The 13,225-nt window shown below is 37.2% G+C and overlaps 1 protein-coding gene across 1 annotated transcript in view; it reads left to right on the top strand.

Annotated features, from left to right (window-relative positions):
• Positions 1 to 13,225, top strand: part of LOC114242252 (uncharacterized) — a 137,149-nt gene that overhangs the window by 57,862 nt on the left and 66,062 nt on the right. The window contains exons 4-6 of the mRNA XM_028173349.2: positions 3,097 to 3,247; positions 6,419 to 6,563; positions 9,373 to 9,502. Coding sequence (XP_028029150.2) covers positions 3,097 to 3,247; positions 6,419 to 6,563; positions 9,373 to 9,502 — 426 coding nt within the window. The remainder of the gene's footprint in view (positions 1 to 3,096; positions 3,248 to 6,418; positions 6,564 to 9,372; positions 9,503 to 13,225) is intronic.

Consider the following 13,225-nt stretch of genomic DNA (forward strand, 5'->3'; position numbering starts at 1 on the left):
CAGTGCGATTTAAAATAACTGGGTTCAGAGAGCCGTACTTTGTATTTATATTTTCCTCAATAAGTAGGTCCAATTAATGTTATAAACATTAACTCCTGCAAAAATTCCTTACTAGATAAACAAGCGTCTGCCGGAAAAATACAGAAACAACGTAACTCAATTTATTTATTCCAATCGAAGGTCATAATAGGCTCGTCTGCCCGAGATGTCAATAAAAAATATTATTAACGGATTAAACTTGAAAATTTAAAATTCAAGGTTTTCGTTTTGGTATTGAGAATAGATTTTGCATAATTATTAAGGATCGTACTTGTTGTCGTTTCTTTTTTTTTTATTTTGTACTCAAGCAACAGCGAAGCACGTTTCTCGTGATAAAGAATCGCCTGTGTGACCCCTCTCTCTCTGGTCCATAAATTGCCAGTCGATTTGTAAATCTGTCGGTACGTGAAATTACGAACCAACGAACGCGGTGCCGTATTTGTCACAGCCGATACATATAACAGACGTTGCCAGGCTCATGACGTTTATTACGATAAAAAGAATGATATGTCTGTCACAATCCAAACCATAAACCATATTATTATTATATTATTTATTTAAAATCCTACAAATATTATATTATTTTCTTAAAAGATAATATTTTTTTTGGAACGAAGTTCCGTATTGAACGTTGCGGAGGGGTATCCACCCTAACCGGGAAAAAACGTCCGTAACGTAAGATTTTTATTAGTAATGCACATAATGTACGACTTAACTTTGTAATAACGTTCAAATTAGTAATGTACACAGTGTACGACTTAACTTTGTAATAACGTACAAAAATAACATATTTTTTAATCAATCATTGACAACGATCTTAGAGCGTTTGCGCAATACACTAACTCTTATGCAAACAACCGTGAATGAAGTGTACCACAATAAGTTCGCACGTTACCGAATGACCGTGGGTTGTTGCGAAACCTCCTCCAGTTTTATTTTCTTTATACCTCGAATAGAACTTAAAATTAATATTTTTTATAATAAGGAACTTGGTTGCTATCCGGTGTCCCACGACACCACACATCTTTTTTTTTGCTTAGATGTGTGGACGAGCTCACAGCCCACCTGATTAAGTGGTCACTGGAGCCCATAGACATCCACAACGTAAATGCGCCACCCATCTTGAGATATAAGCTCTAAGGTCTCAAGTATAGTTACAACGGCTGCCCCACCCTTCAAACCGAAACACATCACTACTTCACGGCAGAATCCGGACTCACAAGAGGTCCTACCACCAGTTAAAAATACAATTTAAAAAAAACACTATAAAAATAGATTGTCGCTGATGGCGGTGTCTACGACACAAGCCACCAATGGTTAGGATTTCATAGTGAGAAACATCACAATATGCGCAGTATTGAGGATAAATTATTATTATTATTATTTTTTCCTACCTATTCTAGTAACCTCGAGGGGTCATAACAGATTCACAGAACCTGACAGACAACGTTACGGTAGTTTGTCGTGAAAGAGTAATTAGATCAATCGATCTCAAAAACTTTCGCATTTAATTAAAGATTAAAGGGTTTTTTTGTTTTAAATCACATGTTCCGGGATATCTACTATATAAAATAATACCGTATAAAACCTAAAAAATACATGGCGTTAATTGTAAACGTAATTAATGTGATTTATGTGATGATATGGCGTATTGTAAGCCCGCACAGACGAGTAGGTACCACCAAGTACATATTTTTGCCGTAAAGCAGTAATCTGCTTAGGTTTGAATAGTGGCGCAACCGTTTTACTACGAAACTGAAATTTAGAACTCATGTCGTTATGTGAATGTAAAGTAAATATGTAAAGTAAAGTAAATATTTTTGACGTGACAACGTCTTATAATTCGATGGAGCCGGCTGCACGCACGAAAAAACATGACTCATGCGGCGTTACCTCGCGTGAGCGATGCATCCGCGTAGACAGCTGCTATACAATAATACATTTACATGTTTTCGTCAACTATGATGTTCAGTGAAAAGTGAACGTGGTGTCAATTGCTTATACCAACGATGATTGCGATAATTGAAAAATGAAACCATTCCATCAGTATTTTCTTATGACGTTGTCACGTTCAACTATCGTCAGTAAACCGACTTTACAGACAACAGATTTTTTTGAAAAAATAAATGAAAGCATGTTTATTGGCAAAATGAATAATGCTTGGTTTCAAAAGTAAATTTTTGCGGTGTAGCAACGTTTTTAATTAGAGTCATAAACGGCAGCTATATCATCTAATTATAATTACACACATATTATTAAGTATGCCCTTAGCGTATAAACAGTCAAGTGCGAATCAAAGTCGAGTCGAGAGGGCCTCGTACCAGTCCTATTTTAGGAAATAAGACTAGTAAGTAGTAACCAGAACTTTATGGTTTAATAACCTCTTTAAATTTCTCCTGTAAACTGGAGTTGGTCGAATTTCAAGGTTTATGGTTTCGGGATTAACAGGGAAGAGTGTACTTTCGTTTCTTTCATCGTAGTACACCTTGAATTCGTGCAAAAGTGATGAATGTTTTTTTACAACACAACACATTTTACTCTTTTTTGTTGATTTCCCATAACACCACTAAATTTTCTTTTAAATGTAGCTCCTAAAGACAGATAGATGCGTTTGTTAACGCCGTGGATTTGGAATGACAGTGTCGATTCAATACTTTTAACTTTTCAATCCGGGCGACTCAAAAAAATCGATAATAGACAAGAGTGCGATTCTGTAAGTTTAATTTTTCCATAGAATCTACGGGACCCTAAAAAACTTGATATAATGGTAAACCGTCTGGAAATTGTTGCAGCTGTTTCTATAAGATCATGAAGTTAATTTACGATCCTTAATTAAGGTTATTAAAGACAAAGTATTACCTGAGCTTGAACATGATTCAAATAAAATAAAATGTAATTTTTCTTATTAAAAGGTATTTTTATGTGATGCTTATTAATGTAACGATTGAACGTAATGTAAGACTACTAATAACGCCTCTAAGCTATTTGTTCCTTCTTCGTACAAAGGCCTTAATAAGCAATCGTACATATGAAATAATAATCTTTGTTTTCTTGTAGATGGGAGCAGGCGCGAACGGGCCTGGTGGCCGTCGAGCCCTCGAGCTCATTCTCAGCGGGGGGCTGAAGTCGCTAGGGCGTCCAGCAAAGCCCGTGCGCAGGGCTGCGTCCCGTGACTCCGTTCTGTCACAACCGCAGCCCCTCCTTGAAGGTAAGAACTAATCTATCTATATATATAAATGAATTGCTGTTCGTTAGTCTCGCTAAAACTCGAGAACGGCTGGACTGATTTGGCTAATTTTGGTCTTGAATTATTTGTGGAAGTCCAGAGAAGGTTTAAAAGGTAGATGAATATAAAAATGCCCAGAATTAAATAAAAATAACGATTTTGTTTTTTCTTTGATGTGTATGATTTAAGCTTTTTATACAAAAGTTTAAGTCTTTTATTTATCGATTGAGACACTACAAAGTCTGCCGGGTCAGCTAGTCTTAATAAATATTTTCATCATATTACTTGTGTGGCGTTAAAATGCTTGTTGCTTGAAGCTTGCCGCCAACACCTGAAGTCATAATCATGACCACTCTGTCAAGAGCGATACCGACAAAAAGAAGAACGATGCCAACATGGTTTTATTTGTTGGAAATTAATTTAGTGTTATCGGTCCTTGTTACGTGTAAGAATTGAATAATCATTAATCGATAGGGTATATGTTGGTGAAAATTACATTATGAATTTGCGTGACATGTATATATGTACCTATATATAAAGTTATCCGAGACATGCGACGGGGCAACGCAAAGCCACCGTCGCCCGAAATATGTCTTGTCGGATTCCCCGAATCTACTCTCGGTGGTCTAAGGTCCCTCAAGCACCGGTCACCGTCCTTGTCGATTACGACGAAGAGTTCCACGAGTGAACTAACCCATAGACGCAGCCCACTGAGTTTCTCAGTAGGCCGCGGTTCCGGTGGTAGATTTTGCGAAGTACTGTTCTTGCTAGGGCTAATGTTAGCAAATTCTCTCAAGGTGAGCGCGTGAGCTCACCTACTAGTCCGGGCGTAGCTGGTATAGCCCCCTAGACTACCAGGGAATAGGCAGGAGAAAAAAAAGAAACTAATAAAATCGTATTAAAAATAAAGATACCTTGGAAATCTCTTGCTACATTGTAGTTGAAATTAGGTTACTAAAATTAAACTTCCCCAAATATTTTGGCATTTAGATACAGCCGAAAGGGCACTGTTTACATCAAAACATAAATAAATAAAGTTTAATATGAATTGGTAATGATGGTTCCTGAGAAGCGAGGTTATTTATAATCAAGCGTCGACGTAAATGACGGTTAGAAAAAATAAAATCTAATATTCTTGTACAGCGTGTTTAAAATTCGATGTTTTCGTGTTTACTATATCACGAGTATGAATAATTGCGATGATTAATAATAAAACTTATTTTTATCGCGCTCGATGTTCATATCGGTATTGTTTGAATACTATATTATTATAAAAAAGTATATACGCAAACGGTTTTCAGGGTTATTTAAAAATCTGTATTGTTGATATGGCGTTTTCTTTAATGTTATTTGGGCGTAAATATCCACCACGGTTCACGCGTTTTAAGTAGTTCTCAACTTTGATAAAGAGCCACAAGCTGAAGAACATCAATCTTGTCACGTGAGATCAAATTTGCTGTTGCTATGCCCTCACGAGGCGATAATATTAAAACCTCTATTCATCGATCTTATATAACAAGGAGTAATTAAAAAAAAACAGACCAAAATTTTTATTCGGTTTCGCGGAGATTTATCTTCATCATTTCAAGGTTCAATTACTTCGGAACGAGAATAGTATTTTAATAATTTTTTTTCAATGTTTTTGTATGGACTTGATCGTTTAGCTCTCGCGTGATCACAACGCGATTGAAGCTGTTAAGATTATTCGTTGGACGTTAACCGTGCAATCATAGCAAATCCAAAAATAATTAAATTGTCAAAAAAAAAAAGAATTATTTGACAAGATAATGATCAAGTTATCCTTCAAATAGTTATTTACTATTTAATGTTCCTCGAAAATTAATCGTAATTATTCGACAGAGCTCAAAATGTTTTCGATTTCTGCATTTTGTTGCGCAATTTTGCGGAGTCTCGTCGAAATTATATCAGAGTTGTGTCGTCCTCAAAAGGAAACGGGGTGAACTGCCATAAATACTATATTGTTGTTGTGACTGGCGCGCTTCTACTTGGCGGGATGAAATCACGTTTCAGCACGATTGGCAATTTATCTTATTGCTGCATGAACAGCTATCTAACTAGTTCCATTGCTTTGAGAGCTACTCTCGTGTTTCGAAGTTAACAAGATTGCCCAGAGTAATAAAGCTTTTGCGTATTCGAACAGAAAAATTGTTCTTTGTCGAGTCTTGCCCAGCTAACAGCTTACTGCATTTTTTATTTATTGCTTAGATGGGTGAACGACCTCACAGCCCACCTGGTGTTAAGTGGTTACTGGAGCCCATAGACATCTACAACGAAAATGCCGCCACCCACATTGAAATATGAGTTCTAAGGTATAGTTACAACGTCTGCCCCACCCTTCAAACTGAAACGCATTACTGCTTCACGGCAGAAATAGACGGGGTGGTGTGGTACCTATGCTCAAGGCTGTTGCTAGCATTCAATAGGATGCTTTCTATAGGATCGCTAATTAATAAAAATCGGACAACAAGAAGTAGGTATTGACTCTTCTAAATAAAAATAGGAAAAACATTGAATTAATCATGCTTGACCGAGCAGAAATGGCATTCGAACCTTCAAGGCATTTTCAGTAAAATCAATTTCTGAAAGAAACTGAGTTGTTTCCTTACTAATTTTTTTTTGTCGCCTTTGAAGACAGATCGGTCACTCAGTGCGCCGGCGCAGCGATGCAAAATGGATCTTGGCGTCCGATACCAAGAGACACCATTCCTTGGGGTCCTGCGCCGTTTCCTACCACTAGCTTGGAGTTTCAGCAGGATCCTCATCCATCTGATCTTCACAACGGTACTTGGGGCGCCCGACCGACGGTCGACCGTTTGGTTGTCCCAAATACTCTCGTTTTACTGCACGATCCTGTCCCATCCATTCCACGTGGTCGAGTCAGCGAAGTCGGCTTATTTTTATAAAAAACAACAATATAGTTAAATATATAATATTTTTTTGGTTGGTTTGGTATTACAGTATTTTTTTTTTATATTGTAATCTCGATTCCTAAGCGTGATCACGAAAACCGTAAAGTATTTGAAGCATCTGAAATAATTTAATGAAACAAAGAAACTGCAAGACTAATCCGTAATAGTAGTTTTAGAGGTGTACCTATTGTTGTAGAAATTCAAGGTTGTGATTTTGTTACAGGCTTGAGGAAATGTTCGACAGTCCTCGCACTGACGGACCGGGAGAAGGTTCCCGAACCGATTAGGGCTCACAACCGACTCCGCGCGCCCTCCGTCTGCTCTCGTTGCTCCTCTCTGCTGTCGCTCGCCGGCGCTGGTGGTTCCAGGTAATAGCACAACCTTTATTTATTATTCTAAATCTAGAGCGTTTTCCTTACCGCGTTGTCATAAGATCGCTTTTTCTTCTCTCTCTATTCGTGTGGTATTTTGTAAGTGATCCTATGAACAGCAACGTCTTGGTTATATCGAAAATGAAAGTCGTCGTGGCCTAAAGGATAAGACGTCCGGTGCATTCGTGTTGAGCGATGCACCGGTGTTCGAATCTCAGGCAGGTACAAATTTTTCTATTGAAATACGTACTCAAAAAATGTTCACGATTGACTTCCACGGTGAAGGAATAGCATCGTGTAATAAAAATCAAACCCGTATAATTATAATTTGCGTAATTACTGGTGGTAGGACCTTTTCTGAGCCCGTGCGGGTAGGTACCATCACCCTGCCTATTTCTGCCGTGAAACAGTTTTTTTTACCGCGTTGTCATAAGCTCGCTTTCTAGAGATATCCTCAGTGGGTCGCGTTTCCGATCCGGTGGTAGATTCTGCGAAGCCCTGCTCTTGCTTGGGTCAGTGTTAGCAACTCTCCGGTTGAGCCCCGTAAGCTCACCTACAAACGTTAGGGTGAAGCTGAAATAGCCTCTCAAGGCTATCAGCATAGGTAGGATAAAAAAAGAGAGAAGCTCTATTCGTGTGGTATTTTGTAATTGATCCTATGAACAGCAATGTCTTGGTATATCAACAATGAAATCTGTAGTGACACTTCAAGATAATAAATCGTTTTGTAAACGTGGCATTTGTCTTTTTTTACTGTTTTTATCGGTAGCTATAGCACAGTGCTAAAGCATTAATCACATATTAATTACAAGTGTAAGATGGCCGTTATTTTAATCGAGTCGTCGACCTGATAGCACAGTTTCGACGGCGGCAGTAATGTCGAACGTCTATTAGCGGCAGTGACCGCTTAACATCAGTGTGCTTAGTGCGAGCTTCCTAACGGTCTCGATAGCGTAAAAGTTAAGCCAATTTTGTATGCAGTCGAAACAGCGCCCCTAGCGGCAAACGCACGCAAACAATCCCATTCCATACAAATATGAACTAACTTTTACACTGGTGGTAGGACCTCTTGTGAGTCCGCGTGGGTAGGTACCACCGCCCTACCTATTTCTGCCGTGAAGCAATAATGCGTTTGGGTTTGAAGGGTAGGGCAGCCGTTGTAACTATACTGAGATCTTAGAACTTATATCTCAAGGTGGGTGGCGCAATTACGTTGTAGATGTCCATGGGCTCCAGTAACCACTTAACACCAGGTGGGCTGTGAGCTCGTCCACCCATCTAAGCAATAAAAAAAAAACGAGAACCATAAAAAACTCGCACTAAGCACACGGATTAGCCGTGAGCTCTTCTACTCATCTTCATTAATAAAGTTGTAGCCTCGTGATTGTGTTGTGCTTCAGATTTATCTTTAAGGGTGCTCACGATTGAATACTTTCAATCCTCTTGCACATCATTTTAAACATAGACATTTATATCCAATGTTCGTAATATTAACGATTTAATTGAATACGGTACCATTATTTGAGGTAAACATCAATATCAAAACCGAACTACAAACCCATTTGTGATAACCAGATATTATGATTATTTCCAAACTATTTTAAAGCTTAAAAACAAATTAGCATTAATCGAACCAGTACTTAACATAGCTAACGGGTAAAGACATTACTTTTGTATCGGCTTACATTCGGAATCGTCTGTGTGTTAATTAAAAATATTCCCGTAATATAAGTAAGTAATCGTTATTATTAATCGTTTCAAAAATGTCAATGTTTTTAAGTTTAACCACGAGGACGACAATCAAAAATGATAATAAATTTTATCATTAAAAGAAACGAAAACTCGATTCCATTCCGAAAATACTAAATTTTAATAATTTTAAAAACTACAAAAACCCGTTCGAATAGCAAACCGAATACACAATTAATTTTATATTTTTATCTTATTGGGTAGAAAGATGAAATGGACTGGTCAGAATCATAGAGCCAAGTTAAAAAAAAAATGTTTTATCATCGGTCCTTGATGCGTTCGCAAATTTTCAAGTTAATCGATTAGCTACAACCAGACTTAGTGAGCAAAGTAATTAATTATACATTCGGATTTATAGGGTACGAAAATATCCCGGTTCCAATAATTGGTTACTCTTGAAGTCGGTGAAAGCGTTGAACCCCAGGGAGTCCGCGGAGTTCCATTGAGCGTACTTACGTGAAAATTATGTTTGTAATGACGGAAATACTGAAAAATTAAAATAGTTAACTAATAGGAACATTATTGTTACTTATTATGTTTACAATAAGTGCACGTTTGGGATGGTATGGATATGTGATGAGACGGAATGAAAATGAGGTTGTCAAGAGAGTGTTAACTATGAATGTGGAAGGATTTAGAGGAAGAGGTAGACCTAAGAAGAAATGGATGGATTGTGTGAAAGACGATATGGGTAGGAGGGGAGTGAGCGAAGAAATTGTATATGATAGAAGAGTATGGAAGGAGAAAACATGTTGCGCCGACCCCAGGTGACTGGGAGAAGGGCAGGATAATGATGATTATGTTTACAATAAGTAGTTTAAAATGAACCTTATAAATCAAAACTTACTGAAGAGAAACGTGACACATTTTTAAGAGCAGGTATGAAGATATCAATAGAACGGTACTCGCAAATGAAAAGTTTTATTCAGGGGCAAGGGAACGTAAAAGTTTTGGAAACACTGGTTTAAGGAATAGGATAAAAACCTTCAAAACTTCCATAGAAATAACCAATAGGATACCTAATGACTTGATAATTTTACACTTATATTTATCTTAGGTATTCCCTGGACGGCGCCGGCGGTGGCTTCGTTGCAGCCGCTCCGATCAACTGCAAGCTGTGCCTTGAAGACGCGACCGCTGACAAGGTCACTATTATAGACGGCTGTGGTTGCACATTCTGCACTAAGGTTAGTGTCACTATTTGACGATACACTTTTAAACCTTTAGTTTTTATCTTTTTTATTATTTTGGATATCTATAAGCAAACATACATACATAATCTTCGTGTGCAGAATCGAAATGGCTTGCAAAATATTCATACACGGACATTAGAATAAAATATGGTAAAACATCATTAACCTGTACAAAAACATTTAACCCTCCAACCATAGAGGGTCGTGGTAAGCCCCATTTTCCGCGAACCCTTCGAAAGGATTCTAATTAAGTTGAACAAACAGTACGCCGTCTACATAGTCGTGACAACCCTAATCTTATTAGTCGAATCGCGTAGAGGTAAACGTTTTCCTTTTCATACATTAATTTGTTGCGCTGTCAGCCCTAGTTAGCGCCTGAGGCCAAGACGCATACAATAGTTACGTCAATCAAACAGTCTGGTCTAGTTGTGTGCTTGTCACAATTTCATCACGATTATGTCCTTTAGCCGTTCAGGGTGCGCACACAATCAATCCAGACCAGTTATGCTGTCGCAGTTAATTCAGAAGTTGTAAGCGGTATACAACTCTTGAACCTGTCTCTTTATGATTTTTGATCGATGTCGTGTCAATGACCTCCTCGATTCACATTGACTTTTGATATGCAAATACTTGTTCGATTAAAAATGCTAAATGTGCGACTGTCTTAAAACGCTCGACTTATGGTTACTATCCCTCAGACACAGCGCGCTGAATTTCTCGCCGAATCTTCTCAGTGGGTCACGTTTTCGATCCGGTGGTAGATACTGCGAAGCAGTGGTCTTGCTAGGGCAGGTGTTAGCAAACTCTCAGGCTGAGCTCTGAGAACTCGGTCCCTAGTCCGGGTGAAGTCAAAATAACCCCTCAAGACTACTGGTAGATAGTTAGAAAAAAAAAAAGGTTCGGTTGAGTGATTATTGTTAACATCATCAACCTTTAAAACCTCTGGGGTATTGTTATGCCCGATAAATTCGGACGTATGATCGCTTTGCACTGATACCAAGCAGTACTGACTCGTTCTAAATATAACTTCAAATTGTAATTTGACAGAATGATCGACCCTAGAAAGAAATGCGATCGGTGTTAAAAAGAAACAATACATATTTAATTTGCTAAATTTCCTATCGAGATATCTCTATATTAATACGTGAAGCAAAAACTTTGTATCCCTTTTTACGAAAATTGCGCGGACGGAGGAGTATGAAATTTTCCACACTTATAGAGAATATAGAGAAGAAGTGCACAATGCTAATATTTTTTTTAAATAATGCATAAAAGATACATTAAATCAATAAAGAAAACATTACACACACTACATACCATGTATTTGACGTACACACGCATGCATACTATTTATTGTCAAACTTTTGTTCCTGGCGTCTGTTGTCAAATTGAGAATAGATTAAATATTGTTTGTCTTTATTAATATTTTTTATAGTGTAGTCTTGGCGAAATTTTTGATTATAGAAGTATAAAATACAATCATAATAGTGTACAAACTTACAATTCCAATTAATTATAGTCGAATTTCGACTACTGCGGGACCTCTAGTAATTAATTAAAACCCGCATTATAAAATTCCAAATTTCGAATTAAAATAGAACAAACACAAAATTCATTTCAAATTAAATGAAACAGAACGAAAAAATTCCACGGCCCGCTAAGAAATTTCTAGAGCATTCATGGCCGACGGCGCGTCACTTGTTATTGACCCAATGCATTATCGGTATTTATATATATGTATGTATGTATGTATATAAAAACATTATTATTGTTTTAAAAGTATCTATTATGCCTACGTGTATATTAGACGTTGGCGGTCGTTGAACTTAGGTTTAGTCCATCGCAATTGACCTAGAACTTGATCGCGTTGGCCTCGAAATTATGCCCATGTCTGTCTGAATAAGTGGAGATATTCCTTCATTTTCGTGTTGCATAGTAAATTCGTAATGAAGGTATCAAATAAGGATAAGGATGTATCCTTGATGAATATCTCTACCGAGAAGTAATCTCTTGGTTCGATTTAGAGGGCAGACAAGTCGTACAGGAAATTATTATACAATAACGAATGTTGGACGGAGACCGACTTATATGGGATTATATTATTTATTTCAATAAAACCTGATCGTCTAAATTTGCTATTAAAATGTCTAATCTTCGTCGAATCATCGAAACGTCAAATTTCGTAAACATAATCTCCTGGACACGTCAAGAGTTTTATTCAGTTTATAGACTGACATTGACAGAAAATTATTATACAATAACGAATGTTGGACGGAGACCGACTTATATGGGATTATATTATTTATTTCAATAAAACTTGATCGTCTAAATTTGCTATTAAAAATGTCTAATCTTCGTCGAATCATCGAAATGTCAAATTTCGTAAACATAATCTCCTGGACACGTCAAGAGTTTTGTTCAGTTTATAGACTGACATTTATTCTTTTATGGTTATACCTTTGTAGAAAAGAAAATACATAAATGCTTAAGGCTTCGTCACAGCGGCTTCAAAATATGTGGAAATCGTATGACAACCAAAAGAGAATATGGCAATTAACGTTTAGCGTTTGTTTGCCTTTAATATAAATGAAGCTAATTAATTATATTACACTTCTCCACTTGTGACGTGTAAAAATATAATATAATATAATAAATATAAGTAGCTTATATTTTCAGAATCTTGAAGATACTCACGTTGGTAAGGAATTTATAAAACAACACTTTGAAGTATACATGGGCATGGTGATGCAAATATACCGTAATTAAGTCCCTAAATCTGGTGGCTACATTTCTAAAACTGAGATAAATTGCTTCACAATAGACGAATAACAATGCGTAATAAAAATCAAACTCGCAAAAAAAAACATTTGCGTAATTACTGCCGGTAGGACAGGCATCTTGTTAAACCGCGCGGGTGAGTACCACGACCCTGCCCATTTCTGCAGCCAAGCAGTAATGCTGAGTTTGAAGCTTGAGCCTAGCCGTTACAACATAGTCTATACCGATAACCACTTAACGCCGGGTAAGCTGTGAGATCATTCACCGATCCACGTATCAACATGTTTTTACAAAACAACTGTAGTATAACTAAATGTATTCTATTTTTGGCTGCTTAGTGACTGGTGTTGTAAATATATGTATACACATGACATTTTTTTTTAAATAACAACGAGCCGCATGACATCAGCTAATCGGTAAGCCGGTCAACTGGTTAGGTTTCTCTGTTGTACATGGCGAAAAGTATAGTGGATAGAATGTGGGTAGGACATCGCCATAATCATTATCGTATCGATGTCATCGTCTTATATCAATACAATTGTAGTCCTCTATCTCGAGTTGTGCGCCAAGAGCTGTTCTGGCTTCCACTGAGTTAAGCAACGACTCTCTTGAAATCTCGTTCGAAGAAAGGTTTCTTATAGCCCTCAGGTAACAACAACACGGAACGAGGCCGATGAATTCCGTTAGCGAATTAACAAAAATCGAATTCAATAAAATACCCAGTTGCAAAGTCACTTAAAAGCAGTATCGAAATCGTGTTTTAAAATCTAAAAATAACTTGAGAATGTTCATTATAAAATAAATCGACCTCGCTTTTGTCTTGTTTAAAAAAAAAATCTATCTCGAATCTATAAATAACTGTTACGTTAGTAATATTATCTATGCGTTTTTGATTAGTTTATTATGTGTACACATGTACATTATCGATGTAAACAACTC

This window comes from Bombyx mandarina, chromosome 11 (genome assembly GCF_030267445.1).
Source record: "Bombyx mandarina strain Sakado chromosome 11, ASM3026744v2".
Taxonomy (NCBI): domain Eukaryota; kingdom Metazoa; phylum Arthropoda; class Insecta; order Lepidoptera; family Bombycidae; genus Bombyx; species Bombyx mandarina.